Here is a 20,227-nt window from a genome sequence, read left to right as displayed (position 1 = left end):
AAATTGTACCAGACAGAGTGAGTTGATCTAAGCTTGGTAAATATATGCTCGTAATGAAAGGGATATAAACAGTTTTGAAATGTAACGAAAAAACAACAATAATTACATTATTAACAGAGATGATTTTATTTCCAACAAAAGTTCTAAGTATCTTATATGTTGATATAAATTCTTTATCACTCACCACTGGATATGTACTTGGTAACATCACTGTTCAAATACACATGTGTAAGAGTAACACATCCAAATCTAGCACATTACAAGCTTGTTAGCACCAGTACATGATACTGTAAGGGTTTTATTTTAAGTCAAATATAAGCCATCATGGCTGAGACTACAACCCATTGAGATTCATGCATGCACCCATAGCCAAAACTTTAGACCACTGGCTCCCTTCACATGACATCATCATATCATCCGTCAGGTTTAAAAAAACCTTAAACATAAACCAAACACTAAAAAAACTATATTTGTGATATCTCTAGGACTTAATTCAAAAGCAATTTAAAACAAAGCTTTAGATAAAAGAAAGAAGAAAAATAGTAGAATCAATCAGTTTCATTGAATACAAATCTTCTGGAGCAATGTCGTCAGGAAAAATCCTGTTCCTATAAAGAACAGAAGTAAACTTGCCAGGAAGGTTAATAGACAAAAAAAAATGTACTTAAAAATCTAGTTTAATTAACTGAGAATAACTCCCTAACATTAATTTTTTTTAATGCCCATGTTATGATCAGTTTTATTTTATACATTTCAGATGCTCATTCACAAAAGAATGATTGTTACGTCCTTGCCTTAACTGCAGGACAAAAAGGAATACCACACCACCAGACTTTCGTGATGACAGTCCAAAAGGAATATCACACCACCAGAAACACATCCTCATCCAACAAATGTATAAAAGAGAGTCACAGAAATACCCTGTCTGCTGAGAGCTTTCAAGTTAAACAAATGTACTGATAATAAGAAGAAATAAGGTAAGCCTGAAACATGAATACTGATAGGACAGGGAAAAAAATCTTAATTATTATTTAACACCTGAAAATCAGACTACATGTTTAGACATCTCAAAATACAAAACAAAAGCACTTTATGCAAAAATAACAATATAATCACCATAACACAAGTATGTAGTTACACAAATTTGTAGCAACAGATAAAATTTCAAATAGGTAAGAATTATGATAACGAAACATATTTTTTCCCCTTCATTTGTTGGTCAAGTTGACGACTTCTTAAACTTTCTAGTCTTCTACAAGTTGGCACCAGTTTTGTCCTGAAAAAGAAAACAAAAAAAATTTAAAGTTAAAATATAAAGGACATTTATTTATGTGTTTAAAAATACAATATAATTGTTAGTTCCCTTGAGTCTTAAAGACAAAAATGGTTAACTAGTAAGAGTGAAAAATTGCTCCATGAGAAACAAAAAGCCTGGCCACCCTTGTTCTTCTCCCCAAGAAAAAAGGTCATTGATGATTAGAAAAGTAATGACCAATGGGATGAAACCCATGACATGAGCATTATTAGCATGACACTCGTAACCAACTAAGCAAACCAGCCATTACAAACAGCCAGTCATAAATATATAGATCTAGACCTTTAAATAAAATCAAAGAATTGTTAAATGGGATGACTTTGCCTACTCAATACTAAAAATGTGAAAGGCTTTAAAAACGTTTTTTCCCATGAATTTTTCATTTAATTATAAAAGAATATAGGTTAGTGTTTAGAAATGATACTTCGTCTCTTCTGTTAGTAGCAAAACATGGCAGATGTTTTTGAATCAGGACCTTCAATTTCAGCTGTTTTAGGTGAGTTACAACTTTAGTTTAGATCTAATATAATGTTAGCTAATAAAATGAACTTAAGCATTTTTTGTAGTTGTTAATTGGTTTACAATTATGAGGGGAAGTTGTAATTAAACAATTTCTTAATAGGTTTTATGCCTATGGTAGTGTCACCCCCGCCCCCCTTATATGTGTTGCATTTTTTCTTTCAGATAGTCATTATAATAGTGTCCAAAAAGAAGCTGAGCTGACATAAACATAAATATAATGATGTAGAAACTTTATTAAAGCTATGGAAGAGTGAAAACACAAACAGGGATGAGCAGAAATTCAGCTGGCTATGTGAGAAGATTGAAAAGAAAAAAACAACATTCTCTTTGGGCTATTCGGTGAGATTGGCACAAGAAGGCAACATCCTTCACAGCCAACATTCTCAACATCAGATATGTTCCAAGTGAATGAAAATAGATGAAAATAATGCTACTACCATTGAAACACTTATATTCCAGCAGTGGGGAAATAAATTCTGGGTCAGATGAGTGGAAACCTCAACCACGAACAAAGAATTTGTCGATAAATGTCTTTGATTTTAACTGCTTACTTTTGGAGAAAGCCATGCTAAAATTTTGTGATGCCTTTTATTGTCTTTTTATTCAAAAATGTTGTCTTAATCTTAGAAAAAAGTTTTTTTTGTTTTATTTACTTCTAAAATATATTTATTAAGAATATAAAGTTCGTAGGCAAAGTCACCCCATTTTTCCATTTTTGAAAAAATGGCATTTATGCCCCTAAAAAAGTATTTTCCCTATAATGTACTGACTTTATTTAATGTTTTTATTAAAGTACAGGCATCCACTCTGTAGGAAAACAAGATTATAGTAGTTTAAGTGTACTTTAAATATGGGAAAATTAAGTCGGAAGTTGAAAAGTGTGCAAAGTCACCCCGTACATAATTTTTTAAAAATTTGCCACCTATAAGGATCTTAATACTTCTTTCCACATATACTGTACACAATTTTAATTAATTAATAAATTACTGAGGAAATCTTTCTTAAATTTTGATGTTTAAAAGTTTTCTACATATAAATTAACATTTTAAAAAGCTATACGGTAGTATTAATACAATTTGATTTGGTGTTTTTTGTTGTTTGCAAAATGTTTGTTTATAAAATGTTTTTCTTGTTTCTGATGTTCTGCAGAGTTGAAGATAATTTACTTCCTAGTCCAAACCTTTCACTGTTACTTAAATTCCATTCACCATGCTAGGCAAACAATACAAAAAATATTCTTAAAAGTTGTTTAACAAAAAATGTTCCAAATAAAGTTACATCTTCTTCACTGCCAAAGCCCTTCAGAAAAAAAAATTACTTGATAATCAAACGTTAAAAAATATCTTTATATCTTTTGTTATAGAAAGCCAACTTGAACACATAAACGAAAATAGATCTAGAATGTTTATGGTGTAAAAAGACACAATGAAAACTTGTCATATGTCATTTCTAGGATTTCTGGGTAGTGTCTAATCCTTTAACAAGTTTACAATTTTCCTTTCTAGTAATGTCTTGGTCATGGGAAAAAGAAAATTAGGACTGGTAATGATGGTCTATATTAAGCAATATAGCTAAAAAGTCACAACAAAAGTTGTAATAAAGGTTGCAGTGAAACACTAGAATATTTTTGTCAAAACGAGACAGGTGAGGATCAGAGCATATTGCATGGACGAGCTAAAGCCAGTTGTGTTGAGCTAAACATTTCTCCTCCCTTCCTTATTAAGAGTTGTCAGGCAATACGAGTGATAATGGAAATGACAAAAGAAACTTTGAGGGATAACCCTGAGATCAACATGAAACAAATCTACTATTTTGTAAGTGAGAATATTTTCTTAACAATAGAGCAGCCATGAAACATTGAAATTTTATTCAGAAAATAAAATGTCTTTTTTATCACCTTTCCTGGCTTTCCAAGGCTGCGTCCATCCATGACCCGCTGTCCAAACTCAGCGTCAACCTTAGAAAAGTTTTGGACTGGTCTCTTTTGAATGAAATCTTGGGCTTCCATCAGGTGGCCTACAATGTTCTCTACCAGTCTGGTCCTCTCATCAGTAGACAGAAACTGCAAGAAGAGAAAAGCAATGAATTGATTTACATATGCATAAGTATGGTAATCAAAGCGCATCATTTTAATATTTATTATTTATTTAACTTTCAAACTTAAATTAAAAACACCTAACATAATAAAAAAAAATATTTAAAAAATCTATTCCTACTTTATGAAGCTGATTTCTTTTTCTATTTATTTTGTGTAATGCTTCATTAATGCCAGGGGTGGGCAAATTACGAGACGCGGGCACATACAGAAATCAGGTGTGACCACAAATTATACATATAAAAAAAGCAAAAATGTTAAAAATTTTAAATATCTCTATAATTTATTGAAACTTCTGATCTTAATCACTTATGATAAAGAGAAACATTGTCTCTTCATTTTATTTTTTAAAAAAATAGAGAAAACGAAAAATATTTTTATTGGCAATATTTCTAAACATTCAGTCAAAGACACAATCACAAACTCAGGTAACAACTGATGGAGCCTGTGTTTTGACTGAGAAAAACGTTTTTTAAAATAAATTAAAGAACAATATCCCAACCATAAACTCTAAATGGGATAGTATGTGCAAAACTGCATTGGAAAATGAAACATATTCAGACCTGCCTACCTAAAAAAGTCAAAATGTGTATTTTGGCACCTGAATGTGTAACACTTGCGTGATCGACTTATGTCAAATGGGTGTCAGTAAGAATAGCACATTAGGTTTTTGAAATAAAACTTTTTTATAGTAGGAAAATGCACTGTAGATACCTCAGAATATGCATTTTGTTGGCTTTCAATACCAGAAATAGTGCTTGGCGGCGGGGCTTCGCCCCGCGCTAGCGCTCCCCAGACCCCTAGTAATGACAGGGAATCTACAATTTTATGGAAACAGCTTGACGGCAAATGCGCCAAACGGCACATTAGGTTTTTGAAATAAAACTTTTTAATAGCAGAAAAATGCACTGTAGATACCTCAGAATATGCATTTTGTTGGCTTTCAATATCAGAAATAGTGCTTGGCGGCGGGGCTTCGCCCCGCGCTGGGGGAGCTCCTAGCGCTCCCCCAGACCCCCTTGCTAGTATTGGCGGGGAATCTACAATTTTTCCACTAACTCATGGAAGAACCTATTCTAGGGCACAATAAACGTCTTCCGAAAGAATGAAGGGCCAGAATGCAATAAAGATTATTTACACACACACACACACATAAATACATATAAAAAAAAAATTCGCGGGGGGGGGGGTCGGGGGGGGGGAAAATCCCTACCAAACCCCCCCCCGAAAAAAAATCCTGGCTACGCCCATGTGTGCATATATATATATATATAGATAGATAGATATATAGATATAATATATAGGCCTAATAATGGATAGACAGATAGATAATTTAAATCAAATATGTTTTAAACTGTCACTAGTAAATTTAGAAACTTAAATTTCTAAATATAGATCAAGTAGACTTTGCAGAGCTTTAGTCCCTCTAGAGACTAGATCTACCTAACTACTAACTAATACTACATTAATTTATATTAATATCTAATAGACAGTTTAGTACTTGTCTTTTCTGGTCTGGTATCTCGATCGCTAGTCTAGTCTAGATTTGAGTCCCAAACTCCCGATCTCTATTACTATTACTAGATTCTATACAGTAGTAGATCTAAAATTTAGATCTAAACCTAGTCATTGCACTTCTTTCTACATTGATTAGATCTAGTCTAGATATATCTAGAACCTAAATCTTTAATAAGATCAATAAGCTAAATCTAGACTCTAGACTTAGTTCTGAAGTGAGTGTTACTCGTCCCGTGGATCCTCTACAAACATAGAGGCCAGTATCTAGAATGTAGATCTAGAGTTGTATAATAAGTAGATCTAGAGGTCTATATATATAGACGTCTAGCTAAAATATGGTGTGTTGAATCAATAGCCTTCGATATTTTTGATTAAAATGAATATAAAGGAATCAGGAATTCTTTTTTTTTTTTGCATTTGACTTTTTTAATAAAGTTCCAAAATAATTAATTTCTAATGAAAATAAAAAAGTCATGTTGATGTAGTAGCTAACTGAATGGTACCAACCCACCACTCTTGCATTCTTCATTTCTAGACTACAGCTATTAAGAACCAATCAACATATAGATCTGGACGCAATGTGTTCACCCCACCCTTTCTGGTTTTTTTTCACTATAGAACAGATTAGCGTGACCTACCTCAGTGACCGCTCGCAATCTAGTTTAGAGGGGAAAAAAATTAATGAGTAAAGTGATGGGTTAAATTTGTATTTGCGTAGTGGCTGTCAGTTTTGGGAGATTTTGCACAACGAATACGCATTTTGCGTAACGGTAGGCTGGTCTGGACATATTATTGGCCCAATTATCTCAGTGATCAAATTTATCAGAGCTTGGGGTCTTAATCACAGCCAGTTCCGAGAAGTACTTGAAAAAAAAAATGATTTGTTCGGTATCAGTTGTATCCACTGGCTTAACATGGGCAAGGTATTGAGAAGATTATGGGTGTTTAAGGAAGAAATCGAGTTCCTTGAACTACGACATTGTTACTAATATATAAGAGTTTTTGACAGACTTCATATTTTTCATCAGAAATTATGCAATACTTGAAATGTATGTGCATGATAAATTTTTTCAAACAAAGCTTTTCCGTTTCTAGAGGCAAGCAAGTGAAAACAGGTTAAGTCATTTTCCTTTGCTAAAAGGTGAAACTATTTCTAGTAAAATGGTTGAAACGCACAAGACATTTGTGGACTTTGAAATCAAATTTAAAGACGTCAGAACGTGTAACCAGTTTTCAATACCTTCAGCTCACCATTTAGTGAAGAAGATGATTCAGCTCCACTGGACATACCTCAAGCAAATTATGACCTAAAAGAGAAGTTCCAGTCAGTTCTTTTACTGGAGTTTTATGGGCACCAAAAGCTGTAGTTCCACACTTTATTTAAATATATGCCGGATTTAAGTATGTGGAGGCCCGGGGCAAGATTTTGTAGAGGCCCCTACACTGTTTCAAAAGCTTTAAGTATCCACTAATGAATACAAAAATACTTCTAAACATAAACATATTGTTACGTATTTCTGAATCTTCTGGCTAGATGTATTAGTTGGCACACAAATCACAGCAAAGAACTTGACGACTAAACTTTCAGTTTCATATAACTTTAATGACTGTTAACCCTAACAATTCGTCAATGTAACATGTAGCGTAGAAGACTGTACAATATCTGTCAGTTTACAGTTAGCTATACTTCGTTGCAATTCATCTCTTCACTGCGTTGCAATTCATCTCTTGTCAACTTGCATCGAGCCGTATTCCACAGAACAGACCAACGACACACTTCCCAGTGTCGCTCCAGGTCTCCAAAACTGAACCAAGTCGTAACAGACCAACGACACACTTCCCAGTGTCGCTCCAGGTCTCCCAAAGCTGAACCAAGTCGTACTCAAGTCTACCGAATCAGAGCCGCACACGTCTTACATCGACTGTATTGACTGTAACGGCTCAAGTCCACTGTAGTTCACTGTATAGACTTTAACGACAGTAGTCCACTCCAGTTAACTCTACCCTAGTTAACTTGCATCGAGTCGTACACATTTCTCTTCCACAGAGCCGCACACGTCTTACATAGTCTGTATCGACTGTAACGGCTCACTCACGACTCCATACGACTGACTTTCACATTAACTCTCTGGCTTATATATAGTCCCTAATCGCTTGTCCAAAGTTGCACAAACACGGCTAGTATCCTCTGGAATAACATGTCAGGAAACGTCACATCCTGTCTTTATTTATACACGTAGATTCCAGAGAACACTCGCTGCAGTGTCATCAAGTCGGGGTCACACGTAGTGACCTTTATCTGTCACTGTTCATTAGTAACTGTCCCCCTACTTAGATCTGTTCGTCCCCTGGAACAACACGTGTGGACACGTCACATCCTGTCTTTGTTTGTACATGTAGATTCCAGGGAATACTAGCTGCTGTGTCATCTCGCCGGGGTCATACGTTGACCTCTACCTATCACTGTTCATTTGTAACAATATCTATCATGGGCGTAGCCAGGGGGGGGAGGGGTTTTAGGGTTCAACTCCCCCCCCCCCCCCCGCGGAGTTTAGTCACTGCTCTTTTGCTTTAATTTTGATTATTTTAGGTGAAATTTTAATACTAAACCATCACTTGCCCTAGCACAGCCAATGGGGGTTTTGAGTTTGAAACCCACTACCCCCTCTTCTGTTAAACAAAAAAAAATGCAAACGACAATTCGCAAATTCCAAGAGCTTATCTAAAGAAGATTTTGATTTTAAACCTCTCACCAAAATTTACGATAAACCCCTCTTCAATATAAAAAAGCAAATTACACACTCAAAATTGTATGAGCGTAGCCAAAGGGGTTTTGAGTTTAAACCCCTCTTCAGCTGGGTTTGAAGCTAAAAATACCTCTTCAATATAAAAAAAAAGCAAATCAAGCACGCAAAATACTATGAATATAGCCTAAGGGGTTTTCAGTTTAAACCCCCCCCCCCCGGCCAGCGGGGTTTGAAGCTAAAAAAATAAATCTTCAAAGTAAAAAAAAAAACAAATTTTGCAATCAAAATGCTATGAGCGTAGCCAGGCCTATTGGGTGTTTTGAGTTTAAATTTCCCTTCAGAGGGGTTTAATGTAAAAAAAATACCTCTTCAATATAAAAAAAAGCAAATTACACACTAAAATTCTTCGAGCGTAGCCAAGCCAATGGAGGCTTTTTAGTTTCAACCCCTCTCCTCCAGATGGCTTTTTTTTTAAAGTTTAAAACACGTCAAGATAATTTTGAGTTAAAAATCCCCCTACAGGGCGTTTTAAGGTTGAAAGCCTCTCTCTTCAATATTATTTCTAAACCAAACTAAAGTCACAAAATTCTATGACAGTAGCTAAATGTTTTGAATTAAAAAAAAACAATTCCAGATATATATTAGTTTACCCCCCCCCCCCCCCCAAGATATGATTTTGACGATAAAACTTCCCTTTTCAATATAACATCTAAAGCAAAATAGTCACCTAATTCCAAGATCGCAGTCAAGAGAATTTACACGTCTACCAGTGGCTGGGCTCCATTAATAAAGTGCAATGAATAGTCATCTGCTGAAATTGAAAAGCACTAAATGTGGCTCTACAAAGATGGCTAAGACGGATTTTAGGAGTCAGTTATTTATAGAGATCGGGACTAAATCAAGGAAATCCTATGCCGAAGTGGGAGTCGACCCCTTAGTAAGGTTGTGACAGAGTGTTGCATGAGGTTTGCGGAACATGTTCTCCGACAAAATGAATTACGCATAATAAGAGTTGCGATGACATCCTAGTACAACTTGGTGTCACACTTTCATGGAGGTCCTCAGAGCAGATGGGAAAAGGCTTCAGACATTGCCAGTGACAGCTTGCCAGCAAATGCGCCGAACGACGCGGGAGGGTGTAATTCAGTAAGAATAGCACATTAGGTTTTTGAAATAAAACTTTTTAATAGCATAGTAATGCACTGTAGGTACCTCAGAATATGCATTTAGTTGACTTTCAATTCCAGAAATAGTGCTTGGCGGCTTGGCTCTGCCCTGCGCTGGGGGAGCTCTCAGCGCTCCCCCAGACCCATTGCTGGCAAAGGCGAGGAGTCTACAATTTTTTCACTAACTCCAGGAAGAACCTATTCAAGGGCACAATAAAAGCTCTTCCAAAAGAATGAAGAGTCAGAATGTAATAGAGATTAATTATGTACACACACAAATCGCACCCCCCGCCCGAAAAAAATCCTGGCTACGCCCCTGATATCTATACACATACACACACATATATATATATATGTGCAGTCCTCCATTCCCCAAATTTTCGTAATGCTGCCCTTGATGGAAAAATAGAAGGTATTTTAAAAAAAAACACAACTTATTTCAATTTCTTTAATTTAACAGAAACATATAAGAAGCAGTTTAGAAATGTGCTTTTTTGTTAGGATTCAGCTTTTGTTTTCTAGATTTTCAGTCATTTGAGCTGTACTTAAAAGCACAGTCTTCTTAAAAAAAAGTTTTAGAAAAAGACAACAAAAAAAATGTCATTAAAACCTTTCTCCCAAAGTTTCCAACTTGGGTAAAATTGTTATCATCGTGACTATTCAACTATTGTATCACTGGACATCTGAAGATTGAGTCACAGTGAGCCTGGATATCAACTGGTCCACCAAAAACTATCAGGAAAGTAAATAGGGGCACCATCTGTATCCAAAAAAAAATAAATTTAAAGACAAATATCAATAAATTACTCTTCAAAAGTATTGTCTATGTATTTAAAGACAAAGAAAACAAATTTCACTTCAAGCCAAACAGATGTTTGAAATATACAAATTCTTCGCTCTTAGTTTTCAGTAAATGATAATGTTTTTTTTTCTTATATATATAGTATATAATATATCAGAATATAATAGAACAGTCCAATGATTGAACAATCAAGTCTTAAGTAGATTATTACAGATCTAGGTCACTAGATGACTAGATGAAGAATCTAGATCTATTTATTAAATTCACATAGACACCTAGACATCACCGGGATGGGGATCATGAAAATAACATTTTAAAAATCACAGAAATATCAATTTGAGTGTACTGGGGTATTTAAAAGCCAAAGTAATATTTATGCAGATTTGTTTACTTTAAAATTTATTCACATTGACAATGCAAGACAACCAAAAGTGGGATAAAAAAAAATCAGTAAAATACAAAGTCAAAGAAGAGGTCAAAATAATAACTAAAAATGTGACTTTTGAACTAATTAAAATATAAATCTGATTTTCAAAATTCTTTTTGTGTAATTTATAACTAAATGACATGCAATTAATTCAATTATCTGTAGGACTGTAGGGTTTAATGACATATGAGTAAAAAAACTACTTTTCATTGAAGGCCCTATTAAAGTCTACATCTCTATAATAATCTAGCTAGACCTTGATTTTTCTGCTTGCTAACTGTCTAACACTAGTAACACCACCATCTAAAATCTAAATTTAAAGCAAAAAAATAAAAACGCTGTGAGTAGGATTCGAACCCACGAGGGTAGAACCCATTGGATCATAAGTCCAACGCCTTAGACCACTCGGCCATCACAGCTGATATTTATTATTATCATTGGGAGATATATATATCTACCTTTGGAACATTGTATAGACCTTATAAAATTTACCAAGTTGCTATTTATAGATCTAGATCTAGATCCGACGATTAATCGTAAATATTTAAGATATCTAGATCTATGTATTAATAGATCCTAAATTGTGACATTTAAAACAAAAATACTAGACTATATATTGGTTTCAAAGGTTGTCATGGCCAGGGGTGTCAATGGGGTTAAGCTCCCATTGTCTATAAAGTACTCCTAATGGCATGCGTCTCAAATAGCCTCGGACAACTAAGTCCAGCACCTGGCCTGCTCGTGTGGCTTAGATATTAAGTCCGGCGAAACTGCTCTTACTAACAGGTGAAGGGGTGAAGGCGGATACCTGGCGCCACAAAACCGGGAGCTTCGGGCAGATGGAGCTCGTCAGCCTAGTAAGGCAGTTCATCTAGGAGAGGGGTACTCTGACTTCAAACCCCCGCTGCCTTGCGGTACTGAGGCTTCAGGAGACAACCTCGAGGAGAAATCAGGAGTGAAGCCCCTTAGGCGTTGGGAGTATCAGCTACGAAATTCCCTCCGGCAGCTTCTGCAACTGAGTTGGTGCCAAATGTAATGCGATGCGTTCCTTTGGATCACATCAGCAAGGTCGAGAGAGGGATCATGACGCATGGGCCACCCATGACCCCTTTATCCAAGGCCCAGGAATGCGCCCCGGAGAGGAAACTCTGGTGCTGCTGCAAAGCGGCTAAAACAACACGGGAGACAACAGTTACGGGTTATAAGTCCAACTTGATTGGCGTAATGTATGGACGCCACGGGTTGTCTCTGACGGTGGGAGAGGTCTTCGCGCCTCACTGATCAGCTACCACCCGCCTCAACCTGGGCAGCCCCCAGTCAGTTAGGTGCTGATCCGCCACAGCCTGCCTGCTCTAATGGGTGCTTAGAGCTTAGTTTAAAACGACAAGTAGGCTGGAAACTTGCACCAAGCAACAAAAGAAGAAAAATTAAACTGAAAAAGAAAATCCCTGTCATGCGACTGGCCACTTGGAATGTCAGGACAATGTGTCCTGGTCTCACTGATGATCTAAGGCAGATCGACGATGCAAGGAAGACGGCAGTTATAAACAACGAGCTAAAAAGGCTACATATTGACATTGCAGCCCTGCAAGAAACCCGACTGGCCGAAAACGGCATGCTCCGCGAGACTGACTACACTTTCTTTTGGAAAGGGAAAGCACAGGATGAGACTCGAATACATGGTGTGGGCTTTGCTGTCAAGAATAGTCTTCTTCCCATGATAGTCCCTCCAGTTGGTGGCTCAGAACGGCTACTAAGCATAAGTATGATGACAGCATCTGGAAAAGTCACTCTAATTAGTGCCTATGCCCCCACACTATGCTCGCTTCAGGAGGACAAAGACAAGTTCTATGAAGACCTCAAAGAAGCCATTGCAAACATTCCTCAAAAAGAACATATGATCCTTCTAGGTGACTTCAATGCCAGAGTAGGATCAGATCACACTACCTGGCCAGACTGTCTAGGGCTTTTTGGAATCGGAAAGATGAATGAGAACGGACAAAGACTGCTTGAATTCTGCACATACCATAAGCTCTGCATTACCAACACATACTTCAGAACAAAACCACAGCACTGTGTCTCATGGAGGCACCCTAGGTCTGGGCACTGGCACCAGCTGGATATGATACTGACACGAAAAAAGGACATTGGAAATATACTGCTGACACGTAGCTACCAAAGCGCGGATTGTGATACTGATCATACTTTAGTGTCCTGCCGGACAAGACTGCTGCCAACTAAGATCCACGCATCACAGGGAAAAAGAAAATCACGCCTGAATACTACTAGCACAAAAAATCCTGATCTTTGCACCGAATTTGAGAACAAATTAGAGGAAGCTTTTAAAAACTTCTCTGTGACTGAGGTAGAAAAAAGCTGGACGTTTATGCGTGATACAATCTACCAAACATCATCACTGGTCTTTGGAAACAAAACCAAGAAAAGCGAAGACTGGTTTGAAGCTAGTCTACCAGAAATGGAAACTGCCACTACGAACAAGAGAGCAGCCATGCTAATCTACAAGAAGGATCCCACCCCAAGCAACTTAAAAAGGCTCAGAGCTGCACGTAACAATGCCCAAAGAGTAGCGAGACAATGTGCTAACAAATACTGGCAGGAGCTATGCGAAGATATTCAATCTTGTGCCGACTGTGGTAACATAAGAGGACTATATGAGGGCATGAGAAAAGCCTTTGGACCTCACACCAGCAAGTGTGCTCCGCTCAAGTCAAAAGATGGCTCAATCATCAGCGATCGTGCGCTGCAAATGGAACGATGGGTTGAACACTATGTAGAACTCTACCAGATTGAAAACGCCATCTCACCAAATGCTGTTTCCAACTTCCCATCACTTCCAGTTTTGACGGAATTAGACGAAACGCCCTCAGTAAAGGAGCTGAGCATTGCCATTGAAATGCTTGCACATGGGAAAACACCCGGAGGAGATGGCATTCCTGCTGAAGTAATTCAGGCTGGAAAACATGCCCTAATCAAACCACTCCATGAACTGCTAAGCTTGTGCTGGGAACAAGGAATGGTCCCCCAGGAATTGAAAGACTCCAACATTGTTACAATTTATAAAAATAAAGGCGACCGCTCTGATTGTAACAATTACAGAGGCATCTCACTGCTTAGCATAGTCGGAAAGGCTTTTGCTAGAGTATTACTAAAGCGATTACAGATCCTGGCAGATCGTGTTTATCCAGAGTCGCAGTGTGGCTTTAGGGCAGGTAGATCTACAACAGATATGATTTTCTCTCTGCGGCAGCTACAGGAGAAGAGCAGAGAACAAAAGCAGCCCCTCTTCATAGCTTTTATTGATTTGACCAAGGCCTTTGACCTTGTTAGCAGAAGCGGTCTGTTTGCTGTACTAGAGAGAATCGGCTGCCCAAATAAGTTAAGAAAACTAGTGTCAGCTTTTCACGAAAACATGCAGGGCACCGTTCAGTTTGAAAGTTCTTCCTCCAGGCCATTCTCCATTAAGAGCGGTGTAAAACAAGGATGTGTACTGGCCCCTACACTATTTGGCATCTTCTTCTCAGTCGTACTATCCAGTGCTTTTAAATCCCTGGAAGACGGAATATATATCCATAGCAGATCCGATGGAAAGCTCTTTAACCTGGCACGTCTTAAAGCCAAAACGAAAAGGCGTCGTATCTTGATAAGGGAGCTGCTGTTTGCCGATGACGCGGCACTCGTATCTCACTCACAAGGAGGTCTACAGAAGCTAGTGAACGCCTTAGCAGCTGCTTGTCAAGAATTTAGCCTTACTATAAGTCTCTCCAAGACCGAAATCCTGGCACAAGACGTCGCAGAAATACCTATAATACAAATTGGGAACCACACCCTTTCAGTGGTGCAGGAATTTACCTACTTGGGTTCAACAATTGTCAGTAACCTAGACTTAGACATCGAGCTGACAAAAAGGATAGGAAAAGCTACCACAGCATTGGCAAAACTCTCCAAGCGCGTCTGGGAAAATGGTAAATTGACCACAGCGACCAAAATCCTAGTCTACAACGCCTGTGTTGTGAGCACTCTCCTTTATGGCAGTGAAAGCTGGTCAACATACATGTACCAAGAGCACAGATTGAATAGTTTCCACTTGCGCTGCCTGAGACGCATAATGGGCATCTCTTGGAGGGACCATGTCTCCAATCAGGAAGTTTTGAGATTGGCCAATATGAACAGCATGTATGCTCTCCTGACACAAAGAAGATTACGCTGGCTCGGACATGTCACCCGCATGCCAGATGGTAGAATCCCGAAAGATATCTTATATGCTGAGCTTGTGGAAGGAGTCAGACCCAAGGGCCGCCCAAGACTAACATATAGAGATGTCTGCAAGCGAGACATGAGAGCCTCAGGCATCAGTGAAAGTATGTGGGAAAACATAGCCAAAGACCGGAGTGCATGGAGACAGACTGTGCGTGCTGGGACAACCCTTGCTGAGAACAAAAGAATTGAAGCGGCTTTAATCAAGAGGGAAAAAAAGAAAGCTGCCCTGTCTGCTAGCCCTAAATCAGAGGCATACACATGTACGAATTGTGGCAAAGTCTGCCGTTCTAGAATTGGCTTGATTAGCCACACCAGATTCTGCCCCGTCTCAAGATTAAGCCAAAACCAGTGACTCACTTGGGCGCATCCATTGCCTTTCGAGACAAAAGGAGACATATACTAGACTATAGATCTAGATGCTATTGTCGGACTCAATCTCTACCATTCTTTAATGTTTGAAATTCACATATTAAGAGATTTATAATGAAATCTACATTCTACAACAGCTCAATTTATACTCTGAGTGACACACATCCGTTACAAGACTACGTAGTCCGGAAGAATTGTGAAAAATACGGATCAGAGTTTAATCTATCACAGCATAAAAACTATGATTGTATGTCTACAAAATAAATTAAACAATAAGAAGAAGAAACAAAATAAACTCAATTTATAAAATTAACTTCCATATCCACATCTAATATATATATATACATATATATAAATAAACCGTTATACAAATACAGATGACGTTTAATATTGAAAAGGCCACAGTCGAGTCTCTGTCTGTATTCTGTAATATCACGTTATCCCTAAGAAGTTTTAACACCAATTGACAAAAGTCTTGTCAACTATGCTGCGTTTCTATACAAACTAATAACACTATTATAGCTAAGTGTCTCAATAACACTGGCGGATCCAGGGGGGGGGGGGGCGGTAGGGGCGATCGCCCCCCCCCAACTCGGCCGACCCCCCCCCCGAAGGGGAGGGGGCGGACGAATTTTAGTATAGCTTTCACACAATTTGTATACGAATTTATTACTTATGTTAATAATATATACTAATTATTTATATTTCAACCTATTTTTATATTATTTCGCCCCCCCCCCTTTCTAGTATTTTGGCCGATTTGGTAGGGTCGGGAGGGGGCGATGGAATCAATCCGCCCCCCCCCCACCATAAACTTTCGAGTGGGGTGGGCGGTCCTATTTATTTGTAGAAATCACAGCTTACTAACAGAATCAATTAAATATCTATATGATTAAAACTTGTTATTGGTATTTTAACCGGTCTTTATATTATGTCGTTCACCTGTTGGCCGATTGGAAGGGGAGGAGCGAATACCTCTAGGCCTACTGCCTTTCCCATCTAAACCCTTTGTGTGTGTGTGTGGGGGGGGGGGCGGTCCTACTTTTATGGAGAAATCATAGTATGTGAACAAAATTTGTCGAATATCTATATAATATAAAGAGGTGGAAGTGCGATACATGCAATCACCTTCCCCCCATCGGACAAACCAATACTTTTTCTTTTTGTATAGTAAGAAATTACAAAATTTAAAAAATCTGTCACTAATATATTATAATTTATATATGCTATAAAATAAATTCTTATATCGAGTCACCCAACCACTATTCTTTACTGCAAAATTCAATCATTATCAGAAACTAGACATATGTTACCCGCGACCCGCGGGTCTTTATTTGCGCATTACTGTCGATATAGTCACTGAGAGTGTTTTGTAAACAATTAAACGAAATAATAATGTAATAAGTAAAGCGAATGTGTCAATGTAAAAATAGTGTGAATGAAGCTATGAAATCAAAATAGCTAATAGGCTTAAATCTTTTTTTTTTTCAAATTAAAACATTTGCTTGTAGGCCTACATATATTTGATTAAAATTTGAGATGAATAGACTTAATTTTGTATGTTCATGTGTTAAAGTATAAAGTAGATCTTGAGGTAGACATAGATCTAAATCTACACTAATCTAGAGGCTTTTATAGAGTTCATTCTGTGTTGCGCATGCGTAACCTTTTTTCATGAATGAATATAGGCCTATCTCAACACGGCTACGCAGCTTTATTTAGCGAACAGAGAACGAATGTATTAAAAATGCTTTAGAAAAACAAATTTGAATGTTAATTTGATTAAAATATGAAATGAATGGACAATAATTAGTATGTTTATGTGTTAAAGCATAAAACTATCTTTGCGAAAAGAAGTTTTATCATCTTAGAGTTCAATAAGAGTTTTAGACCTAGGGCCGGTCTAGGAATAGACTCAGTAGAGAGATGTGTTAATCACTGTTAATGTGTAACCATTTGGTAATGTCTAATGAAAGGATGTTCGCCAGACATTACCCGCGGCCTGCGGTTCTAAGTTTGTGTTTACTAATCTAGTGGATTGGATTTAGATGTATGTTAAACTTAACTAATGATCCTTTCAAGTTTTTTCTCTTTCGCTACGAAAATAAAATTAGGTTTGCGAAAATGGGATTACCCGAAGCCGATACATTCATATCTATTAAAAAACAAAAAGAGCGATAGCTTTGTTAAATTAGTGGGATTATAAAGTGAACAATTAAACGAAATAATTTTTAGTACGCGATTCATGAATGAATATAGATCTAGGCCTATCTCAACTCGGCTTCGCAGCTTTTGTAAACGAATGTAGCTTTAGAAAACCAAATTTGAATGTTTATTTGATCAAAATATGAAATGAATGGACTTTATAGTTAATATGTTTATGTGTTAAAGTATAAAACTATCTGTGCGAAGAGAAGTTTTATCATCCTAGAGTTGAATTAGAGTTTTAGATCTAGGGATGGGATTATAAAGTAAACAATTAAACGAATTAATATTTAGTACGCGATTCATTACGGAATTGTCAAATGAAAGAATGTTCGTCAGGAAATCTGTAATCACAGATATAAGGAACTAATTAATGTAAAAAATGCTTTTGAAACACAAAATTGAAGATTAATTTTATTATATAATGAAATCAATGGATCTTCTTTTGTCTTTTCATGTGTCAAAGTAAAAAACTATCTGCGCAAAGTGTATTTCTTAAAATTAGATCTAGGTCTAAATCCTTTCTATCTTTTCTCATGTCAACATTGTAGACATGGCCTAGATCCATAAAATACTATAGCTGTAATAGAGTCGGACAACTTTATTTTTTTTTTGAGGGTCTTAAGTTTGTTTTAGGGCTACAATACATACACTACGGTCTAAGTTAGTACCCAAGGAACATTCCTACCTAGTTTTATCAAGATTGGTCAGGCGGTTTTGATGTCTATAAGTAACATACATCCATCCATACATACATACACCACACATTCTACTTTATAATATAGATTATAAAAAGGAGCGAGGATTAATGGTTTTATTTTACCGCCCTTCCCCTTTCCAGACATAGTTTGTGTCATTTCACATGAATTTATCATAACTATTTTAATTTAAGAAAGACTGCTTTGGAAAAGTTATAATTCAAACGAAATTGTTCAATATAACAGTCACGGTTGAGATGAGTTCAAAAGCCAGATAATCTTTTCCTAGTCGACTTTTCCAACCTTTACTCTATCTCATATTTTTCTAGTTAAATAAATTTATGACTATAACTCACTATTTATGCTTGAATTCTATTGAAAATTATTAATCGAATTTTTTTTCGGCGGCGATCCTCAAAGCCTTAATCTAAATATGTGGGGTATCTTATCTTTTCAAAGAACAAATCAGTTGTATTTGCAATGTATTAAGGGACTATAAATTCATATTAGAATATTTTTTCACATTTTTCAAAAGGTCCTTTATAATAGAATGAATAATGAGCTGTAGGTCAGGAGAATGCGTTTCTGCAGTGAAAAATGCAAGAAAACGCTTTTGGCGTCGGGGCTTCGCCCCGTACCCCACTGACAAATAATGAGCTGTAGATGTCAGGAGAATGCGTTTCTGCAGTGAAAAATGCAGGAAAACGCTTTTGGCGTCGGGGCTTCGCCCCGAACCCCACTAATAAGTACTGAGCTGTAGATGTCAGGAGAATGCGTTTCAGCCATGAAAAGTGCAAGAAAACGCTTTTGGCGTCGGGGCTTCGCCCCGAACCCCACTGATAAATAATGAACTGTAGATGTCAGGAGAATGTGTTTCTGCAGTGAAAAATGCAAGAAAACGCTTTTGGGTGTCAGGGCTTCGCCCCGAACCCCACCGAGGAAGCTTACAGCGCTCTCCCAGGCCCCCAAGCTTGCAAGAGAAAGGCCTCAAAATGACTGTTTTTTTTTTTTCTGTTTTTTTTTTTTCGCCGAAGATTGAGAAACAGTCTTATTTTATTCTCATATATCGAATATATATATATATATATATATATATATATATATATATATATATATATATATATATATATATATATATATATATATATATATACATATATAGGCCTATATATATATATATATATATATATATATATATATATATATATGCTGTACGCACGTTTATGCATAGGGTTAGGGTTTACTGGGCGTTAGGGTTAGGGTTTGGAAAAAAATCGCCCCCCCCCCCCCACTCCAAAGTTCTGGACCCGCCAGTGCTCAATACTGATAATTTTCTTTTATTAATGCATGTTTTGTCTATGCCAATGAATAATTGTGCTAAGTTTCAGCTTGATTCCAGAATGGGTGTGGAATAACGTAAAATATTTTTACCAGACAGACAGAGTGAGTTGATATAAGCGTTGTAAAAATGAATGCCATTTTTATTCTAATTCATAACACTGTCAATGTTTACTCTTAGGTCACTATTGGTCTCTTTTCCGCTATTTGAAACAAGGTTTTTTATTTTTAAAATCTATATTGGAGTAAGGAATGTGTGGCTTAGGTAGCCTACATGGTGCACTTGAGGGAGTGGAATGTAAAAAGAGTGTCAACTAGAGATATATAAAAAAAAAAACAAAGGTTATATTAAGAATAAATGTATCAATCAGTGCGATTAGAAATATTTTTACCAATTTCATGCCTAATTTAGCGCTATCAATCGTCTGGACCAGATGGTAGGAGCGTGGGGGAAGAGAAAGAAGGTGGTATCTGGTTGAAGGTTACCTTGATACACTGGCGGATCCAGGGGGGGCGGTATTAGGGGCGATCGCACCCCCTACTCGGTTGACTCCTACCCTCCCCAAAGGGAGGGCGGACGAATTTTAGTATAGAATTCACACAATTTTTATACGAATTTATTACTTAGGTTAATAATATATACTAATTATTTATATTTTAACCTATTTTTAGATTATTTCGCCCCGCCCTCTCTAGTATGTCGGCCGATATGGTGGGGTCGGGAGGGGGTGATGGCATTATTCCCTC

General features: G+C 37.1%; 1 protein-coding gene and 1 non-coding gene across 11 annotated transcripts; both read right to left on the bottom strand.

Annotated features, from left to right (window-relative positions):
* Positions 1-102: 102 nt before the first annotated feature.
* On the bottom strand, positions 103-15,430 carry LOC106079795 (catalase-like). 10 transcript variants are annotated; one of them, XR_008778474.1, is made up of 5 exons: positions 15,271-15,424; positions 9,974-10,123; positions 8,925-9,008; positions 3,735-3,899; positions 103-1,276 (listed from the first exon to the last, which is right to left on the bottom strand). XR_008778474.1 is itself a non-coding variant. In XM_056032521.1 (3 exons), exons 1-3 carry the CDS (start codon positions 6,736-6,738, stop codon positions 1,253-1,255), a joined length of 237 nt encoding a protein of 78 aa, XP_055888496.1. In that variant the 5' UTR covers positions 6,739-6,923; the 3' UTR covers positions 103-1,252. The 10 variants fall into 10 exon arrangements, 1 of the variants encoding a protein (XP_055888496.1); XR_001220081.2 differs by lacking the exon at positions 8,925-9,008 and having other exon boundaries at positions 15,313-15,430; XR_008778469.1 differs by lacking the exon at positions 8,925-9,008.
* Positions 10,929-11,011, bottom strand: Trnai-uau (transfer RNA isoleucine (anticodon UAU)). The gene has a single exon. It is a non-coding gene; the product is annotated as a tRNA-Ile (tRNA).
* Positions 15,431-20,227: the final 4,797 nt, after the last annotated feature.

This window comes from Biomphalaria glabrata, chromosome 6 (assembly GCF_947242115.1).
Source record: "Biomphalaria glabrata chromosome 6, xgBioGlab47.1, whole genome shotgun sequence".
NCBI lineage: Eukaryota > Metazoa > Mollusca > Gastropoda > Planorbidae > Biomphalaria > Biomphalaria glabrata.
The sequence above is the reverse complement of the archived record's forward strand: the minus strand, read 5'-3'. Positions and strand labels throughout refer to the sequence as shown.

Bases quoted from the DNA above. Each gene is read 5' to 3' on its own strand.
- LOC106079795 (XM_056032521.1), bottom strand. From the start codon at position 6,738: ATGTCCAGTGGAGCTGAATCATCTTCTTCACTAAATGGTGAGCTGAAG. The intron at 3,900-6,690 runs GTATTGAAAACT...CTCTTCTTGCAG, and splicing joins CACTAAATGGTGAGCTGAAG to TTTCTGTCTACTGATGAGAG. The intron at 1,277-3,734 runs GTGATAAAAAAG...TTTCTTTTTCAG, and splicing joins GCCTTGGAAAGCCAGGAAAG to GACAAAACTGGTGCCAACTT.